Source organism: Bombus fervidus, chromosome 7 (assembly GCF_041682495.2).
Source record: "Bombus fervidus isolate BK054 chromosome 7, iyBomFerv1, whole genome shotgun sequence".
Classification (NCBI taxonomy): Eukaryota; Metazoa; Arthropoda; class Insecta; order Hymenoptera; family Apidae; genus Bombus; species Bombus fervidus.
Genome location: NC_091523.1, coordinates 14,340,766 through 14,358,268, shown reverse-complemented (window position 1 = coordinate 14,358,268; position 17,503 = coordinate 14,340,766). Strand labels below are relative to the sequence as shown.

The window sequence follows — 17,503 nt, the reverse complement described above, 5'->3', positions numbered from 1 at the left end:
ACGATATTTTGAAGAGAGTGGAGAAAATAAAAGAACGATTTTGGTGACACAACATTTTTTGAGAATCAATTGAATTTTGAAATTGGTATCGTAATCTTCAATTGAAAAGAAAACGACCTATCCAAACACATAACACTGTCTTATAAAAATTAGTAGCAAAACCATAAAATTTTGTAGGCAACATGGAATGATCGTGTTTGAAACGTTCGATAAAATATAAAAGTACATATTTAATACCGCAACCAAATAAAGGGACAACCTTGGTAAGGAATTAAGTAATAAAATAAAATTGGCTATATAGAATTTAAAAATTGCTTATCCCGTTCTTTACCTGCGGTGTTCGATTCTTACATGAATAAACGACGCACGTCGGGAAAACAACAAATCGTTGCTCAATATTATGTAAAAGGCCATTTGGGCCGGTTGAGCGAGTACAGTTTTTCACGGTATCGTAGAAACTTCGTCGGTCGATTGTTAAGATTACTACACAATAAACACATTATACGCTCCTTCTTCCCTTGTAAAATTCCATGCTTTCCTCGCCGACCAGCCGCACGCAAGATAACGATTCCTTCGACAACGGAATTTTCCGATTAAACTATTCTATGTCACGTTTACACCCTTTTAGACTTATGTCTTTCGTCCGAAACGCGTATCCTTCCGCAATTCGAGTCCTATGATATTTACGTGTGTAAATCGAGACGCTATTTGTATGCGACATTTCTTGCTATGCGTCACGCCGAAGACCAACCCATTCATATTCGAATTTTCTACTGGCGATGTGAATGGAAAAATCGTGCGACCATCAGCTCTTAAGCGCAACTTATTAAAAGTGTTTACGAATGTCTACCGAACTACCCAACAAACAAATTTAAGAGATCATTTGTTTCATCAGCTAATCTACGTCCAGGTATTTCAAAAATACAATGCGGAAACTAAAAACAATGACTCATTGGAAATTCTAGTTTGGTTTGCCGAAGAAAGTTCGGAAGGGGAAGATAATAAACCTTAAGGATTTTTGGCTTAATTTTATACGCAAGAAAATTCGAAAGGAAAATCCCCAAGATAATCTGACAGCAAAATTTCTTAGGAATTTTACTCCGATTTTATAGCAGACCGATGTGGAAGAAATAGATAAATCTATTCTCGTTCTTCTGATTTTTATGTCGCTCGAATAAAAAAAGAAATTGTATTTCAAGTATGAAAGAACTGACGAAGGGAATAATCTGATAAATTTGAAGATACTTTGAAAATAAGCCATAGATCCGCAATGTTTTGTAAGACACGAAGAGAATATTAATTTCGTTACTAATAGTCTGTGTAAATAACAATACTAACATTTTCTAAATGTCCAACAAGATGATACAAAATATTTAGTCCTCAAATCAGATGAAGAGATAGTTTCGATACAGAATTAGTTCATAACGAATTTTGAATCTAAACATTCCTTTACTATAACCTCCGAATATTGATCCTATTTCATACCGGAGAAACGAACGATTTTTCGGCACGAAACGCGTGAGAATAAAAGTCGAAGTACAGTATCGTCGATTGGAGGAGCATCTTTATCCCATTCGTTCCAAGGAACACTGTAACAAGATTCCACAGTGTTTCTATCGATCAAACAGTGTAACAGACGTTTGATGGGTCTTGTGTGTCGCGTTCTATTTGTGTTTGCAAAAACCTACGCCAAACTAAATCGAATTGGAAGCGTGTCAGAGATGGTTTCGAGAGGAATCGTGGTTTACGACCGACGAAATAACCAGATCTACCAGGTAAGCGACGAGTTTCGCGTACGAACAGTACGAGCAAAAGGATACCCGAGCTTTCACCAGAAGATAGGAGTATTCAGACCAAGCTTAGTCCTTAAACGGAAGGCCATGAAGCATGGAAAATTCCGTTGAACGATATAAGCGAACAGAGAGGATTTTATTTCATAAAAAAAAAAAGAAAACAAAAAACAAAATTTCTTTGTAGAATACAAATACGATACGAAAGAAAGATCCATTTTCTCAAAAAAAAAAAGAAAAAAAAACATTGAAACGTTTTCTACGATTAAGAATTTAATTGTAAAATTAAAAGTTTGGATATCATTTAGAGTAGGAATTTCGACGAAGATTATCTTGCGATTATTATGCAAAAGTTCACTGTCAAATAAATTTTTCTAACATAGCGATATCCAAAAGAATCTTTTAAGAGACATTTGGTACAAGGATATGGCGAATGAAGGAAAGCAATGCAATAAATAAATATCGTTATGTAATTATACAAGATGATTTACGAAACTGGAGCAAGTCTTATCTCTTTCTCGGATAAAGTTAAAAGAAAATGTTACAGAAAAAAGATGAATGGTTGCAAGGAGAATTACGAATATTTCCCGATGATTTTTCTTCGCAAGTGCAATGACGTATATACATTTCGCAGTTATATTATTTCTTGGAACGAGAACATTTCTTATCGCAAACCAAATCATTTATTCATTCTACATAGAAAAGTATTAAGACAACAACAGCAAGGTCGAAAATTCAGTACTTTAAAGGATATTTTAATTGTAATTTTGTAGAATTTATTATTTGAAAGACAAGGAGAGATATAACGTAGCACTCTCGTGTTTGAAAGAAGGATAATTTAAAAAAATTTTTTAAAGTATTATTCTATGCATTATATTGGTCACTGTATTTAAAAATAAAAATCGCTGGAATCTCATAAACTCCGCCTTGACAATCACAATTTCAAATTCTTTAAAGTATCCTTTTTGGAGTATAAAGTGGGAAATCTATCCGAAAATTCTTACACACCACTGTATAAGAAATGAGTATTCGAAGACTTTAAGGGTTAGCTTGGCCACCTATCTTGCTTTTATCGCGCGATATCGAACGTATTCCTCATTTAAGGTTACCTAAAGATCAACAAATGTCCCAGAGCGCTATAGCAAGTTCGTTTAATGTATCGATCGGTATTCGGTTTACTCCACAAACTTGCTCGTGATCGCCTTGAAATCACGAAACAACCATTTTCGATCAAACTTCCTCATCGCCGTACAATTTCGTGTAATTATACAATATTTCATTATAATGTCTTTAGAAACAATAACTATCGTTGAGCATAGTTGATGTATGTGCCTTATTGTTCCTAATATACAAGGTGATTGCGAAATCGTGATTTAAATGTATTGAAGAATGGAAGAATGGAAAGGGTCCTGGAATGAGACAAACATGGGCAAAGGTCATTCTTGTTACGAATCCTGGATATTTTTAGTAGATGTAAGTTTAGCTAATTCTCAACCGAATATGGAAAAACAATCACAACAAAATTATTTTATATATGAAAATAAATTAAAATAAGTTTTTCTTCGAAAAAACTGATCACGTTTAGTCGAGAATTAACCTGATAAACGCAGGCTGGACAGGATTTTTAATTTCCATTCTCTCGTAAAAAAGACTTCGAATGAAAAATCTGTGCTCTACGTTCTCAACTTGTTTTCGCGTCTACATTAGTCTCCAGTCTATTGTCCACTCCTGTCTGGCTGGGTGAATCAGGCAGATTCACATAACTAACCTGACAAGTTTTCAAACTTGATTTTCTTAAACGCAAATTCGTTATCCTTCGTTTCAGTTTCGTTTTCAGTCACTGAATCTCCCTGACCCCATTTTTATCATGAATTACAATACACCTTGTACGTATATCAAGCAAATTATCAAACCGCATTTTCTCAAAAACAAAGCGTCGTATGAAAAATTCGACATTTCCAAGTTATTTTTACACGAGGAATCACGTTCCTCCCGCTTGTGTCACGATATATTACCATAAAACGTTGTTTCGTGCTTTGTTATTCGCCTATCGCGGTGTTAAAAACGAGACGTGGTTTATAAGAGGAACAGGAAAAAGTAAATGGAACGACGTACGTTGATATATACACGCACGCACGATGAAGAGAAGTAGTAATCGTAAAGTGTGGTAATGTCCTTCTGAGACGTGTTCGCACGTGTCGAGAGGTGAACCTCGAAATACCGAAAGGCCTTTCGGAAGGCCACGTTTGAGGAAATCTCGTAGAAACGAGATAAAAAATGCTGGGCGAGCGCGCTATGCCGCCGGTTGCCACTTCCGATTACTTCGTTTGCCTCACGGACTGCCAGACGGCGGTCGATAATTAGAAAACGATAATCAAGCGCGACAATATAGAGCATCAATCGATCTGCGGATGAACGCGCAGAACTCCGAGGAACAGGGATACGGATGAAACTAATTGGATTTTCAGTCGGACTTCCACGGGAAAACGATTCGATGATTATTTTTCTTTCTATCTTGAAATTGCTTTCGCTCGCTATTTCGTTTTCGAAATGGAAAGAGAAATGTAGTTAGCGGCTCGTCTTATTTCGAAAGATTAACGTCTTCCTTTATAATATCGAGCTACATTTTCGACTATCTCAGAAACTAAACCGAGTGTTCTCCACTTTCTGTTAATTCCTCAATTTCATTACTCGAGTGAACAATTAATGTTCAATTCTCAAGAAACAAATCATTTAGTTCCATAAAGTCATCTATCAGGAGAAGGTAACATGAATAATAGCAAATTTGAAGAACTGCATTCGTAATATCATCATTTTCCCGTGCTTGATTTATGAAATTGACCAATGTGGCTTCTAAATCACTCATTTCTGAAGTGAAACGAGAGGAGTCATATAATCGTAGCAAAGTTCAATTTTAACCCCGAATTTGTTTTAAAATTATAAGATTATAGATTACTGAATACAAATTCTACCCTTCTCAGTTATAGTATCCTATCTACCATATCGAAACCGAATAAATTCGGATTTTTATCATATTCATTGTGCTATCTTTATTTTGCCTTGTTCAGTTTAAAGTTTTTGGTCATTATTTCGGAACAGCCTACATAACCTCACTTAAAAAGTAAAAAATACCGATATAGTTTAAATATTTCAGCATATCTTGAAAAATGAAAAGACGCTACATAAGACGTTTTGACTAACATGGATAAAATCGTGTGTAGGTACATAGTTAAAGTATTAATTAATCCTAACGTATATACTACAAAAAGAAAGAAAAAAAAAAACGGAAGAATTATGAGGCAAGAGTTGATATTGATCGACATCGCGAGCAGTTTTCGATCCGTCGCTAAAATATAATTTCAGCCGGGGGAAGAACCATTCGACGGCAACGTAGCACGATTCACAAAACGAAACGTGGTATCGATACGGGAGTCTCCCAGCTAAGCGGAAATAAAAAATATCGCTACTGCCTGTGACAGTAGGTTTTAACGTAAAAAAAAAAAAAAAATAAAGAGAAAAAAACGAGGACGGTCGCACGTTGGTAAATGATCCATATACTGTATACACTTTGGCACGAAGCAACCGACGGTGTGTTGGGTGGATGGGGAATTTCCAGGCGAGCTTACGCGCGTGTTGTACGAAGCAACGAAAAGTGTTAGAATTTCGTTCGTAATGAAACATCGTATATGTATGTATGTATGTATGTATGTATATATATATATATATACATATATACGTACGCTATCGACGTACAACTCGGTGACACGTAGAAATCGCGATCCAGTAAACGCTTCTGCGACGCGACTTCCAGCCTACGTGCACGCAGTTGCTTGGTCGACAGATGTTCTTCGCTCGCGTGTTACAATTCAGAAACTTTTCCACTCGGTCGGCACGACTCCGTTTGCGCTGGCATTTCGTCCAATTTCAGGAATACTACGCGTTTCGTGAAATTGCATCCCACTGCGCAACATATTATCGAGATCCACGCTCGAGACGATCGTTACGATTAAAAAAGTTAGGCAAAACGTTACCACGGCAAAAAGTTATTTATCAAGCTTGAAACGAGCACGCACACACCTACCGACGATTGCTTTCGTTGATAAAAGTATAAATCGACGGAAATGAAAAACACGGATCCGAAATATATCTTCTACCTAACGACGACGCATGCAAACAGACATTCTGAGGTTATGTTCGCCGTTCCAAGCTTTCGGCAACAGATGTTTCCGATTCTGCTTCCCGTTTCGCGATCTCCTAGGTGGCTGTCGTGTCGACGTCGCACGAAACCTGGTGCGGAGAAAAAATTTAAACTGTCACGCCGCTAACCTGATCAATTTACACCGTATGATCGCGCGATCAGCCTACTGGTTTTCGCAGAAAAGTTTCGTGAAACGAACGCACGGCAATTGACCGAAGTTCACGAGGGGGAAAACTTGAATTTGTTTACGTTTTCAGTGTATCGAACGTACGTATGCTCGTGAGAATATACGTGTTCGCAATATGATAGGCTATACGCGAATCGCTCGACCGAGAATGGAACGGGTAAGACACGAGAGTGTCACGGTATCTTCCGGTAACCTGTCAACCGCAAATATCGTCGGTAGAAATATAGAAAAGCATCGTTTCATTGATTCGTACGTAAGGGATGGAAACACACGAGATTAACGGTGTGTCGAAAAGAACGACCGAAGGAAAGAACATGTTACGGATCGTCGGCAAAATTGAAGTAGAAGAGAAAAGAAGAAAAAGAGAAACATACCTCTCGGTTCTTGGCCAGTGTCTCTCTGTTCAGGGACGGGCCCGACGATCACGTAGCAGCATGTTCTGTTTATTCCCGGGTTGTCTTTTCCCCGTCTGGTTTGTCGGGCTCTCGTTAGCGACACACAGCCATCTTGCGTTGTGCCTGGCCTGGCTCGGTCGCTTTCGGTACGATGGCCTCCGTGAGCGCGACAGAGAGGATAGTCGCGGTGAATAGGGGGATTCGAGAGAAGGAGGGAATGAGACGTAACAAGAGAGAGAGAGCGAGAGCGAGAGCGAGAAACACGGCCCCGCCGAAGTGCGTGTCTCACCAATACACACGCGCATATACACCGAAGTAGCACCAGCAACACCACACCGCCGCCGCCACCACCACCGCCACGACCACCACACCACCAGCACCACTACTACCAATACCGCCACTGCCACCGACGTGGAGGCACTGCACCTCTCTCACAGTTTTCGCCACTTTTTCGCACGGCCCTCGCCCACCTCCGTCACATACATATTCCGTGAAGCAGCCAGCGTTTGCGCGCACCTTCGTTTTCAACGCGATGGTTCTTCGCCCGGGAGAGAACAGGGTAAACGCGACGAACCCGTTATTTATCCGTTTACCGATGTCTTCTGTCAATTTGACCTACCATATTCTCTTCTCTGTTTCGTTCTGTTGTTAGCGCTGCACCACCGCTACGGCCGTCGTGGACACTACTGCTGATGTTGCTCCGGCTACCGCTAGTCCACTACTGACTGCCCGTACCCGTACCCGTACCCGTACTACCTGTTCCAACGCGCACGACTGCGATCGGGGGATCGCTCGGGCTCGACTGCCGCACGACTCAACCACTTCGGCCATCTTCGGTACGCCTCGGCTGTTTGCGCTCACTTTCTGCGCAGGGGCGGCGATATCGTGGGCGCATCAAGCGCCCCGTCCCCGTTTCCTCTTGGATGACTCATGTGCCACGTTCTGACGTATACGCGCTCCAACTCCAACCGCCACCGTCGCTTTGAGAAACCGTGGAGGCCTCTTTATCGCGTGAATCTGCAGGACATATGGATACGTTGCTACGTAAAAATGTTGCAATTTTATTCGATCAAAATGAGACGTGTATAATTCCTTCGTCCAATTTAATCTTCTTGAACCGATCTGTTTGTATGTTGATTTTTGAAAGCGTACCCCGCGTTTCGTGTTTCACTGTTCCGATCTTCGCCGCAGCGTTCGCGTTCAAGGGAAATCGCAATGACGTCGGCGAATGACGCTAGTCGCTAATGGTCTTTCAACATATGTAGATCGATCTGTGTAATTTTGTTTTCGTTAACGAGCATTCTTATCGAGGATCAGCGTGTACGCAACGCGTGCGCGAAACGTTCGTTTTGTTTGTTAATTTTGCAACGCTGGGTTACATGGAAATAAACGTCTCGTGCAATTATTTTCACCATCGATTTCTTGTTTTGCCGTGCGCCACGGTACGCCGGTCTCTGACGAAAAAAAAGGACAAGACAACGGTATACGGGTGGTCGAACCAGCTATTTGTAATCATCGTAGTGAAACAAACGGAAACAAGTAAAATACCAAGCGATCTAAGGACTTTCACGGTCGTACCGCCATCGAACAAAATGAACGTGCTCGTACCTCGCGATTAATCGTTAATCTAATCGAATGGCAATACGCGAAAGGTCGAAAGTCTCCTGTTTTTACATCAAATTCATGCAAATCGTTTTTCCATGAAAATGTCGAACAAGAACGCATGCGATGAGTAAAACAATACTCCATCGAGGACGCTTTATCGGACTTGAACTTTGTAGTTTCTGAAACGGACGTTTTACTCGTTCATACCGTAGAAACGATTTAGCATTTATTTGATCGAAGGACACGGGACTCGAAGAATCAAGCGTGTGCCGGAAAGGATGATATCTTTATGACTACTTCGTTCGAATGACGGAGTATTAATAACGCGGCGGTGGTCTTTTCGTAAATTACAAAAATAGCTACCCGCTTTACGAATTGCCGATCCGATCATATCCGGGAGCTACGCCCATTCCTTGAAACTCGTCTCGAGTACTTTTTGGAGAAATGAAACATTCGTCCTTGATCTATCGGGCGATAGTCAATCTAGTCGATAGGTTCACAAAAGTAGGCGAAAAGTAGTTCGAAATTTCGGCCTGCAGATTAGAAGATAATCCGTTTGCGCCCGAGCCAACTGAAACCGGATCTTTCTACGTCAGACCCGGCCAGTCTAAAGATACAGTCGCTCTTTTTCTCGTATAGTACGAAACGCGATCTCGCATCGCGTTTAGAAGAATCGCACGATCGAATCGACCGAGCGGAGGGTTGTTTTCATGGGAAATTCGTGAGAAAATTTTTTCAATCGCAACAGAAAGTTCGCTGATTCGAGCGTGGCTAAGCGAAACGTTTACGATCCTATTAGAGTCTGGCTTGTTCTAATCGCGTACCTGGCGACGCGTGACGTCATTGGCCATTAAAGGATAGCAGTTCTCTCGGGCGGGACTCTGAATTTTCCAATAGGAACGTGAAAATCCAACTCGTCTATAATACGTTCGCGATATACTGTGCTAAAGGCGCAACGTCGTCGAGATCTCGGAGCGAATTGGGTCCACGGCACCGACCCAGAGGAGGGTGCAATAAAGAGAGCCAGGCCGTACGTACGACGGTTTACGCCCCTCCCTCGATCCCACTTCGCCACATCGTACCGCACCCCACTCTAACCATCGTGCTTCTGCACCCTACTTTGAAAATCTCTCAACGGTTTCACAGCAAGTACCTTCAAAAATGGACAAAGAGAAAGAGAGGTTTGGAAGCCTGCAGGCACCCGTTTTTCGTACGAAAATTCACGCGCTCCTGTCTGACCTGAAAACGCAATAAATAGCGTTCGTCCCGTTATTCTCCTTTCTCGGCCGGCTCCGGCAGTATATACGCTGACAACGTCCATCCGCTTCCCGAGAAAAGTTGCACCGTTCTTCCATTATTGTACAGAGAAAATTATTCGACAAGTCGTATTGTTGCGTAGAGAAAATTATTTGTCAGATTTTGAAGTTATAGCTTAAACGACCCTGCTACGCAACGATAATAAACGGACGATGTGATTTCTACGATTATCTCTCAGTAACTAAACTGTCCCTTTTTCTTTTCTCGTCATTTTCCTTGGCTCCACAGATTAGAAAAAATGTTCCTATCCTTTTAATGGGCTGTACTTGAATTTTTACGACACATCGGCCTATTCCAACGTTACTCGACGCTTCGAGTCTTCCCGTTTTCAATGACGGTAAACTGCTTTTCCTCGTAGAACGCGCAAGGTATGTGTAATACGATCGTGGAGAAAAGCAACGTCGAGGACTCGAATTGCGACTCGCGGATTGGAAAGTCGATGGAGATTATACGAGAAAGAGATCCGTGTTCGATCGGCTGAATAAGTGAAAAATTAAAATCGTCGTTATTTGCGTAGTTATCGAGGCATCTCGAGTCAGCCAAGTCACGTGGCTTTTTTTCTTGCCAAAAAGTTAAGTTACATGCCTCCGTGGCGACTGTCATCGTCGATATTAGCCGGCAAAGTCACCTCGCGAGTTTTCGATGCGACCCACACCGTACACGCGCCGAAGAGATTTTCCACGTGTCACTGGGTCAGTGCACTTGCTGTCCTGCGCGGGAACGTGAATACAGATCGCTCTCTAAATATCAGAGTACCGCGAACCTCCGTATTCGCCCGCGGTCTCTAAAGTTCATCCGGGAACGTACGTCTTAACGAAAATACTCGGTGAAGATCGTTGAAAGCATTTTGAAGAAAAAGGTCGATAGTTTTTAATCGAACGATCTATAAATAATTTAGACTATTAAGTTACAACTACAATGAATCTGTTTTCTGACGAACTGTCGTTCCCACGAACGAAATATACAAATACGATTTAACCAGTGAGTATCGTGGCATACTGGCATAATGTATAATTGACAATGTAAATACTCTCAGAATCTCTGCGAAATATGGATATACTTGCGATAAATATCTCGTAACTTCTCTATACATATTCAGTGTTGTTTTAAAGATGTACCAATACAATCGTGACGATCGTACCTCATTACAGTATTAATGCAAAATGTTATATTATGTAACATTTATACGGTGTACTAAGTACTAAGTTTTCACAATGTGCATGTTTACAGTAAATATATGTTTTGTAACTTGCATATACATTTCCAGATTGGTTTCAAATTCTGCTGCTATCATCACGATACATAATCAGCTTCGATTGTATACGAGTAGCAATGAAATTTCAAAAAGTTTTGTCCAACACACGTAACATATTCGTAAAAATATTTCCTTCTTTCAGTCACTGTATGTACTCGTACATTTAATTGTTTCGACGTATTCGTCGGAACGACACTTCGTCGGAATACGCATCCACTGTAGCCATATCCTTATACACCTCGAGTGTCACCTGAATTGTAGCGAATTGTACAGATCGGGCCGAGCGTAGTTTGGACGAATGGAAACACGCGGACACGGTGGACGATCGCGAAACCGATGAACGTCAACAGCGGGTTACCGTTCCACTCGAAACGAGCCAGGCAGCTAACATTTTCGTGAGAAGCCTCGCGGCACCGTCGCGTCGGTACGTCGTTGCGAAAAATCATTCCCGTTGAAGGTGGTTTCTGTCTGCGTCTCTGTCCGCCTCTTATCGCGTCCCTGTCGCGCAATACGAAACGAGTTTCCAACAGGATTCAATGCCTCGGTCTGCAAATGTGAAAGTACATTACTGCCAGCTCTGAAAGTCGTTTTGCTCGAAGGTTTACTTCTCGAACGGCCCTGGATCGTTCACCGAGAAAAGAATCGGCTAGTGAGGACGAGGCTTACACCAGGCGAAAAATCAAGATATTTATAACAAAACCCCTCTAATGTTGACTTAATGGTTAGCAATAAACAGTCGAGGAAATTGTTTACGACCCAAATGAAAGTAGACTCATATGATGATGTCATCCTGTAAACAGCACAGTAAAACCCTGCTTTACTAGGATTAACCATCGATAGGTTAACCCTTAAAAACATACCCTTCTATTTCCTTCATAAATCCTATTTTCCGTTTTTAACACATTTCTGACAGACAATAAATATACTTTATTGAATTCGGAGAAAAGTTTATGAAATTTAAGTAAAGATAACTTGGGCACTTGAGCCGCGTCGGACATTTTTTGTTTGGCAATGCTGATTTTGTTGAGAATTATCTGTGTTCTTCTTAACAACTCTGTAATTTTGAGTAAGGGTACTTAATACCTTATACTATGGAGTTCTATGACCTTGAAAGGGATAATAGGAAGAATCGAAAGGAACGATAGATTTGCTTGCCGAAGGTCGTCCCATTTTGCTTCGGAATAGATTAGCATCGGTTGCACTCTTCAATGAGTCATTTTGCATCCCTCTAAAATAGGCAATCATTTTGCCAGTAGATAACGTTCTACGTTTTTCCATTTGAAACGTATGTATCTTTCGAGATCGTGAATTTTTGTCGAAAAACGACGAAATATTCGAAAACTCGACAATAACGTAGTTTTTGAAAAAAAATCACAAAGCGAAGTCAAAAGTCAAGATGCATTATCAAAGCTGTTATCGATGAGCCTACCGTGAAACAGACAAAGAAACCAAAATGACGACGGAGAGGGACAAGTAGTGGATACGATTTAACTTCGCGTCGATCTCTGCGAATCTTTATGACGTCACCGTGCACACGGAAAAATACTCGAGCGCAGGAAATATCGGAGGCGAAACGCCCGTAAGTCGTGGTCGGAAAATATCGAGAGGAGGAAGGTACTCGAGGTACATTCTTCTGCCCAGCCATAAAAAAGAAAGAGAGAAAGAGAGAGAGAGAGAGAGAGAGAGAAAAGGAAGAAACGACATGTAACGTATAACGAATATCAAAATTTCGTTCGTATCAAGATTAACGTCGTTGCGGAGATGTTGTGTGGCGACGTTTCGTCGAAAAGACCTTCAGGACGTTGCTCGTCGTCCTCCAGCACGGAAGATTCAATTAGGAAAGACTCGATCAATCTACAATCTAGCGGACGAAAAGCGTCCTATCAGCAGCAACATGGTCTCGAATGCTCAAACGAATATTAACCCCGCTACATCCTGTGCATCATTTTCTGTCCAATCGATTTTACCATTAGAAACCCTCTCATGCACGTTGCATATATACAACATCGTATGTATTCCGTTAAGTGGTTAATTAATTGAACGATAAATGTATTTGTTTTTAGGTGAAGGCGATCTCAAGTTTTAGTACATTATTTGTTCTCTGCGTAACTATACAAAATGACGTGCTTGTACTACTTTAGATATGTATTTAATTATTTTATATACAGTTGCACGCAATAATTATATAGTATAGTATCGCGACAGTAGAGCTGACGCAAAAATGACGGCAATTATTAAAGAAGATATACAAAACGCAAGTAACGATCAAAGTGACACAGATTTTTTAAACGTATAAAGAATCATTGTTATATAATATTGTCTTGTGTCGATCTTAGTCTTTTATTTTTTTAATTAACGATCTTTTTATTTGTCGAAAAGAGACGAATAACAAATATTCAAGGACTGTAGCTGGATTAAACATCGTCGACACAAGAATCTGTACGTATGCTAGTCCAAACCGGAACGAATAAAATAGTGAAACTTAATCGAACGCGATGAACATTTTAATGAACAATATCGACGAAGCTACCCGCGCGAATAAAAGAATCGTTGGATCACCGGATTCGTTCGCGTATAGAATAGTTGGTTTTCAATCGAGCAAGAATTTCTGATTGCACGATGGCTCGGATGCTTCCGGTGTATTGCGTTTTAATGGGTCCTACCAGGATGACAGGGCGACGATTTGGTGGCGAACGCGCTGCAACGGCGAATTATCGCCACAATTGATAACAATTTGTTTCCCCGTGTTCTCCATATGGCACAGGGACGAGGCCAGTGAACCAACTGCATACGATGACGTTGAACTAACGACCAAGTTGGCCAGTTTTCTCGATCGATCAAATTTTCTTTTTCGAGTCAGAACGAACGGAGCAAAGAATATCACGATGAGAGAAATCGTATCCATGGTAGGATCGATTCCTACTTCGAAGTCGAGATTGAACGCACATCCTTGTAAAAATCTCTATTCTTCCTTTTTTTTTTTCTTTTTGGTTACAGCGAATGGAAAAATTCTGTATCATCGTTAATCAATGCATTCGAAGTTAACAATGATTTTATTTAACAACGATTTGATCGTTGCGGATCTCGACCGTAAATAATAAATAATATTAAGCAGATTTAGGATTGGCTGTACTAAATTTACGCATCCTCGTATAATTTCTGAATCCGACTCACTAACGTGTGATATTTGCAATTGCCAAATTACGAAGGACGCGATGTTCTATAATGAAATTTAATCCCCACAGAATTTTCTTTTATTATCTTAATAGGCACATACGCGCGATTAATGAAAAGTTAAACTCTATGTAGAGAAAGAAAAAAGTCAAAGTTTTATCATTGTTGTTGTGTCGCCTTCGTTCCTATTCGTACGATTCAAAATAATTATCGATTATTTCGTAATATCTTGTATAATAATATTTTACTTAGAGAAAATAAAAACCATAGACGACTTCAAATAGTTCAACATATCTTGAAAAATAAAAAAAATGCTAGATAAGACATTTTAGCTACTGCAAGGAGAACAGCATCGGACGCTACTACACGATCGATATCCGGTTAATCACATTACCTAAGTGGCATATAATTTTATTACGGATAAAACTGACGCGAATTCGTTGGCTGGATTCTTCCGGATCGGCCATAGGATTTGCGTAATCATAGGAAGTGGGATTGCAACGGAAACGAGTCTTATCGGTTTCCTCGAGCCATTGATACTCGCGCGTTAATTTCGTTATTTTGCTAGATGCGCGTAAAACTAAATTGTTATTACGACTTCGAAACTTTTAAGAATAAAGACGTTCCACGTTTTATATTATAAAACATTGAGAATTTCTCCTAATTAAACTGCCTTCGTTGGTCGTTGTTAAGTATGAACCGGAAGTAGGGACAGTTGGAGAGAGAACAAATTGTCTAATACATTCATGGTATCGTATATGTATAATGTGTAACACGTGTACACATCGTTCTTTACGTTTCGACGTTAAACATACAGTGGTTTATGTTTTTGAACATTTATCGCAGAAAAGTAGAAACTTATCATAAGAAGCTTGTATGCATACGTTGTATGTACTGCATGAAACATTTGGAAACTTCATTGGTACAACAATGAAACACGCTGACTATTCATAACAAACATATATTCGTTCAAAAATTAGTATACAAGGAAAATATAAAAACATTCTACGCATATAATAAATGTTCAAAATGGTTCCACTTGATATCGAGACATTAATATAACAGATAATTGGCTGTTTAATTACTTTCATAATTTTCAATACAGTATATTGCACTAAATATCTTGCAGTTTCTATGTATTAGATTGTCATTATTAGATGCACATATAAAACAATAAATATCGTGCATCTATTATTTTCTTATAAAACGAAAGAAGCTTTTGAGGTTAGGTATTATGTACCTAATACATTTTCAGATTTATTTCAAACTCGAGCGCTGTCGTCGTGACAACGTATTTCGTGTAACAGCCATAGTATACTCTTTAAAGGATGTCACAAATATTCGAATATTTCCGTAAGCCACTGTGTCCGGCAAGAACGAACCGACAGAACGGTCCGCCGAATGATAAGCAGCAAAAACGGACCTAATATTGCGTACCTGAGCCGACTACAAGAAACGATACATATGCAGGAGCCTACGCACACGGTCGCTGGTGTAGGACAGTCGCGGAAGCGGTGACCCTGCTTGACCGAGTCGACCGCGATCTCCAAGTCGGCCGTGTTCTCTCCACGTACCATTTATCTGTGTTCTTTTATAACCGGTCACGATAAGCTAGCTTTGCTTACAAGCGTGGCCCGATACCGTTCCTAGATAAAGCTAGCTTAATTCCTCCAAACACGGTATATCTTACCGTTTCGAAGTCGCTTCACGATTCACGCCTCGGATTTACAAACCGTCCGTCCATAATCTATACGAGTTGAGTAGAAAGGACTCTCACGAAACACGTCCGAACTATACCAGTCATCGACACAGTTGAGTCACGAATAACTATACCGTCAACTCTAGCTCGTTATCCTACTACTAGACCATGTTTTTCGTTCGGTTGTTCGAATACTAAAAGTCTATGTGGAAGGCTGAGAATTTTACTATGAGGATAAAAATGTAAATAACTTTAGGTTTTATTACCGGTTATTTCGGATGAAGATAAGCGAAGATCGTATTGACAGAGATTTATACGACTTTCAGAATCTTGGAATTTTCTGTAATTTCGGTTGCTTTAACCTCTCTCGTGGACAAAAATCGTGATCTAAAGCCTCTGACGTATGAAAAGACGTACTAAGAAGTTGTCGATCTTGCTGAGACAGGCGAAAAGAAAGCGGATCGAATGCAGTCGTCGAATAAAACTGGGAAACTAAGTAACTGGACTGTCACAAAGGGGCGAAAGGAAACAGATGTCAAAGGGCGAGAGGATTTTTCGTGAGGTCGTATAACGTGCGCGTGTAGAATGATAACTGCGTAGATGACGACACCTGGCGGCCTCGTGACGAAAAGCGTCGTTCTCGGAAGCGAGAACGGTAAAAATATTATTTGAACGAACCTATTCTAGTATCCTTACGATCGAATGTCTTTTAAAATTTAAAATTGTAAATGAAATATATTGCAGTACATTCGTTTGAAAATTGTCAAGAAGCTTAGTATATGTATAGCTACATATCTGAAAACTGTGAAAATTTGCATGCTCGGGGAAGACAATTTTCTACAGACTTATATGTAATTTATCTCCTTCTTTGTGAAAAATTTCGTCATTACTTATGGGCTTTTTTCTAGAAATTTCATTCATTTGTATACAAAAATTTCGAATACGATATTCGATGGAAAAATATTAGAGTATGTATATAGTATAGATCTATATGTATACATATAATTTATGTATTAACAGTAGTAATTTTTCCATCGTCGGTAAGAATCATTTTCCTTCTCAATTAAAGTTACAATGTTATTTTCGTTTCTAAAGCATATCGTCATACATACCTTTTATTCTTTTAATTGTGTATGTTAACGTAATAAATATATCCAATATAATTGATAAAAACCATATTATTCGCTATCCTTATACCTAAGAGCTGATGCAAGCAAAAATAAATTAACTGTACTGAAATAAAACTTTTTGTAAAATAGAATCTGTATTTTTTAAACTTGATTATAGTTTCTGTTGTTACATTATGTAGTACTTTCGTTGTTAAAAGAGAAACACGCCCCGAAAGGGTTAAATTGTACTCACGGGAGGAAGCGTTTGGACCCGAATTTTCGCGAGAATAGCACACTGCGTAGCTGTATCGAATAATAATCAGACACAGTACGAATACGCGGATACGTTGGTTACATGTATACTCACTATTCACTATCAAACATGTATATATATTATACATATATACACATATCTCCGCAAGAGGCGCGCCCGCGGCGTCGATTATCGATTCGGATGTAAATAGACGCAAATGATAAATTTATCGGCGGCAAAGACTATGAGCCATGCCGGCTTGCTTCTATCCGGCTTTCCGTTTTCCTAATTTTCGCAAAATTATTCTATCGGTTCGTCAAACAAAGCTATCGACGATGGTTAACCAAAGTTTTGTACAAAACCGTTGTTTAGACGTACGATTGATCAAACACGATAGATAAGCGATAAAATTCCCTTGAATACGATAAACGAATATATATTGTTATCTGTTTCGTGCGACTGTTTCTTTATTGTGTGCCTTGAATCTTTTTATAAAGTAATCGATACCACGTTGAATCGTC

General features: G+C 39.8%; 2 protein-coding genes and 1 long non-coding RNA gene across 18 annotated transcripts in view; 1 reads left to right on the top strand and 2 right to left on the bottom strand.

Annotated features, from left to right (window-relative positions):
- The window catches only part of Znt49b (solute carrier family 30 member 9), a 61,207-nt gene that overhangs the window by 36,324 nt on the left and 7,380 nt on the right, over nucleotides 1-17,503 (bottom strand). The window lies entirely within an intron of this gene.
- Nucleotides 1-17,503, bottom strand: part of Hipk (Homeodomain interacting protein kinase) — a 41,346-nt gene that overhangs the window by 23,517 nt on the left and 326 nt on the right. For 13 of the 16 annotated variants that reach the window (XM_072007168.1, XM_072007173.1, XM_072007174.1 and 10 more), the window contains exon 1: nucleotides 6,550-6,687. Coding sequence is in view for 1 of the 16 variants with exons in the window: in XM_072007177.1 (XP_071863278.1) it covers nucleotides 7,190-7,192 (3 nt within the window). In the remaining 15 variants the exon portion in view is untranslated. Of the gene's footprint in view, nucleotides 1-6,549; nucleotides 6,689-7,189; nucleotides 7,588-17,503 lie in introns of those variants that run through there. The other 3 variants (XM_072007178.1, XM_072007184.1, XM_072007177.1) reach the window with 2 other exon arrangements.
- LOC139989151 (uncharacterized) lies at nucleotides 15,200-16,881 on the top strand. Its single transcript, XR_011800273.1, has 2 exons — nucleotides 15,200-16,275; nucleotides 16,529-16,881. It is a non-coding gene; the product is annotated as an uncharacterized lncRNA (long non-coding RNA).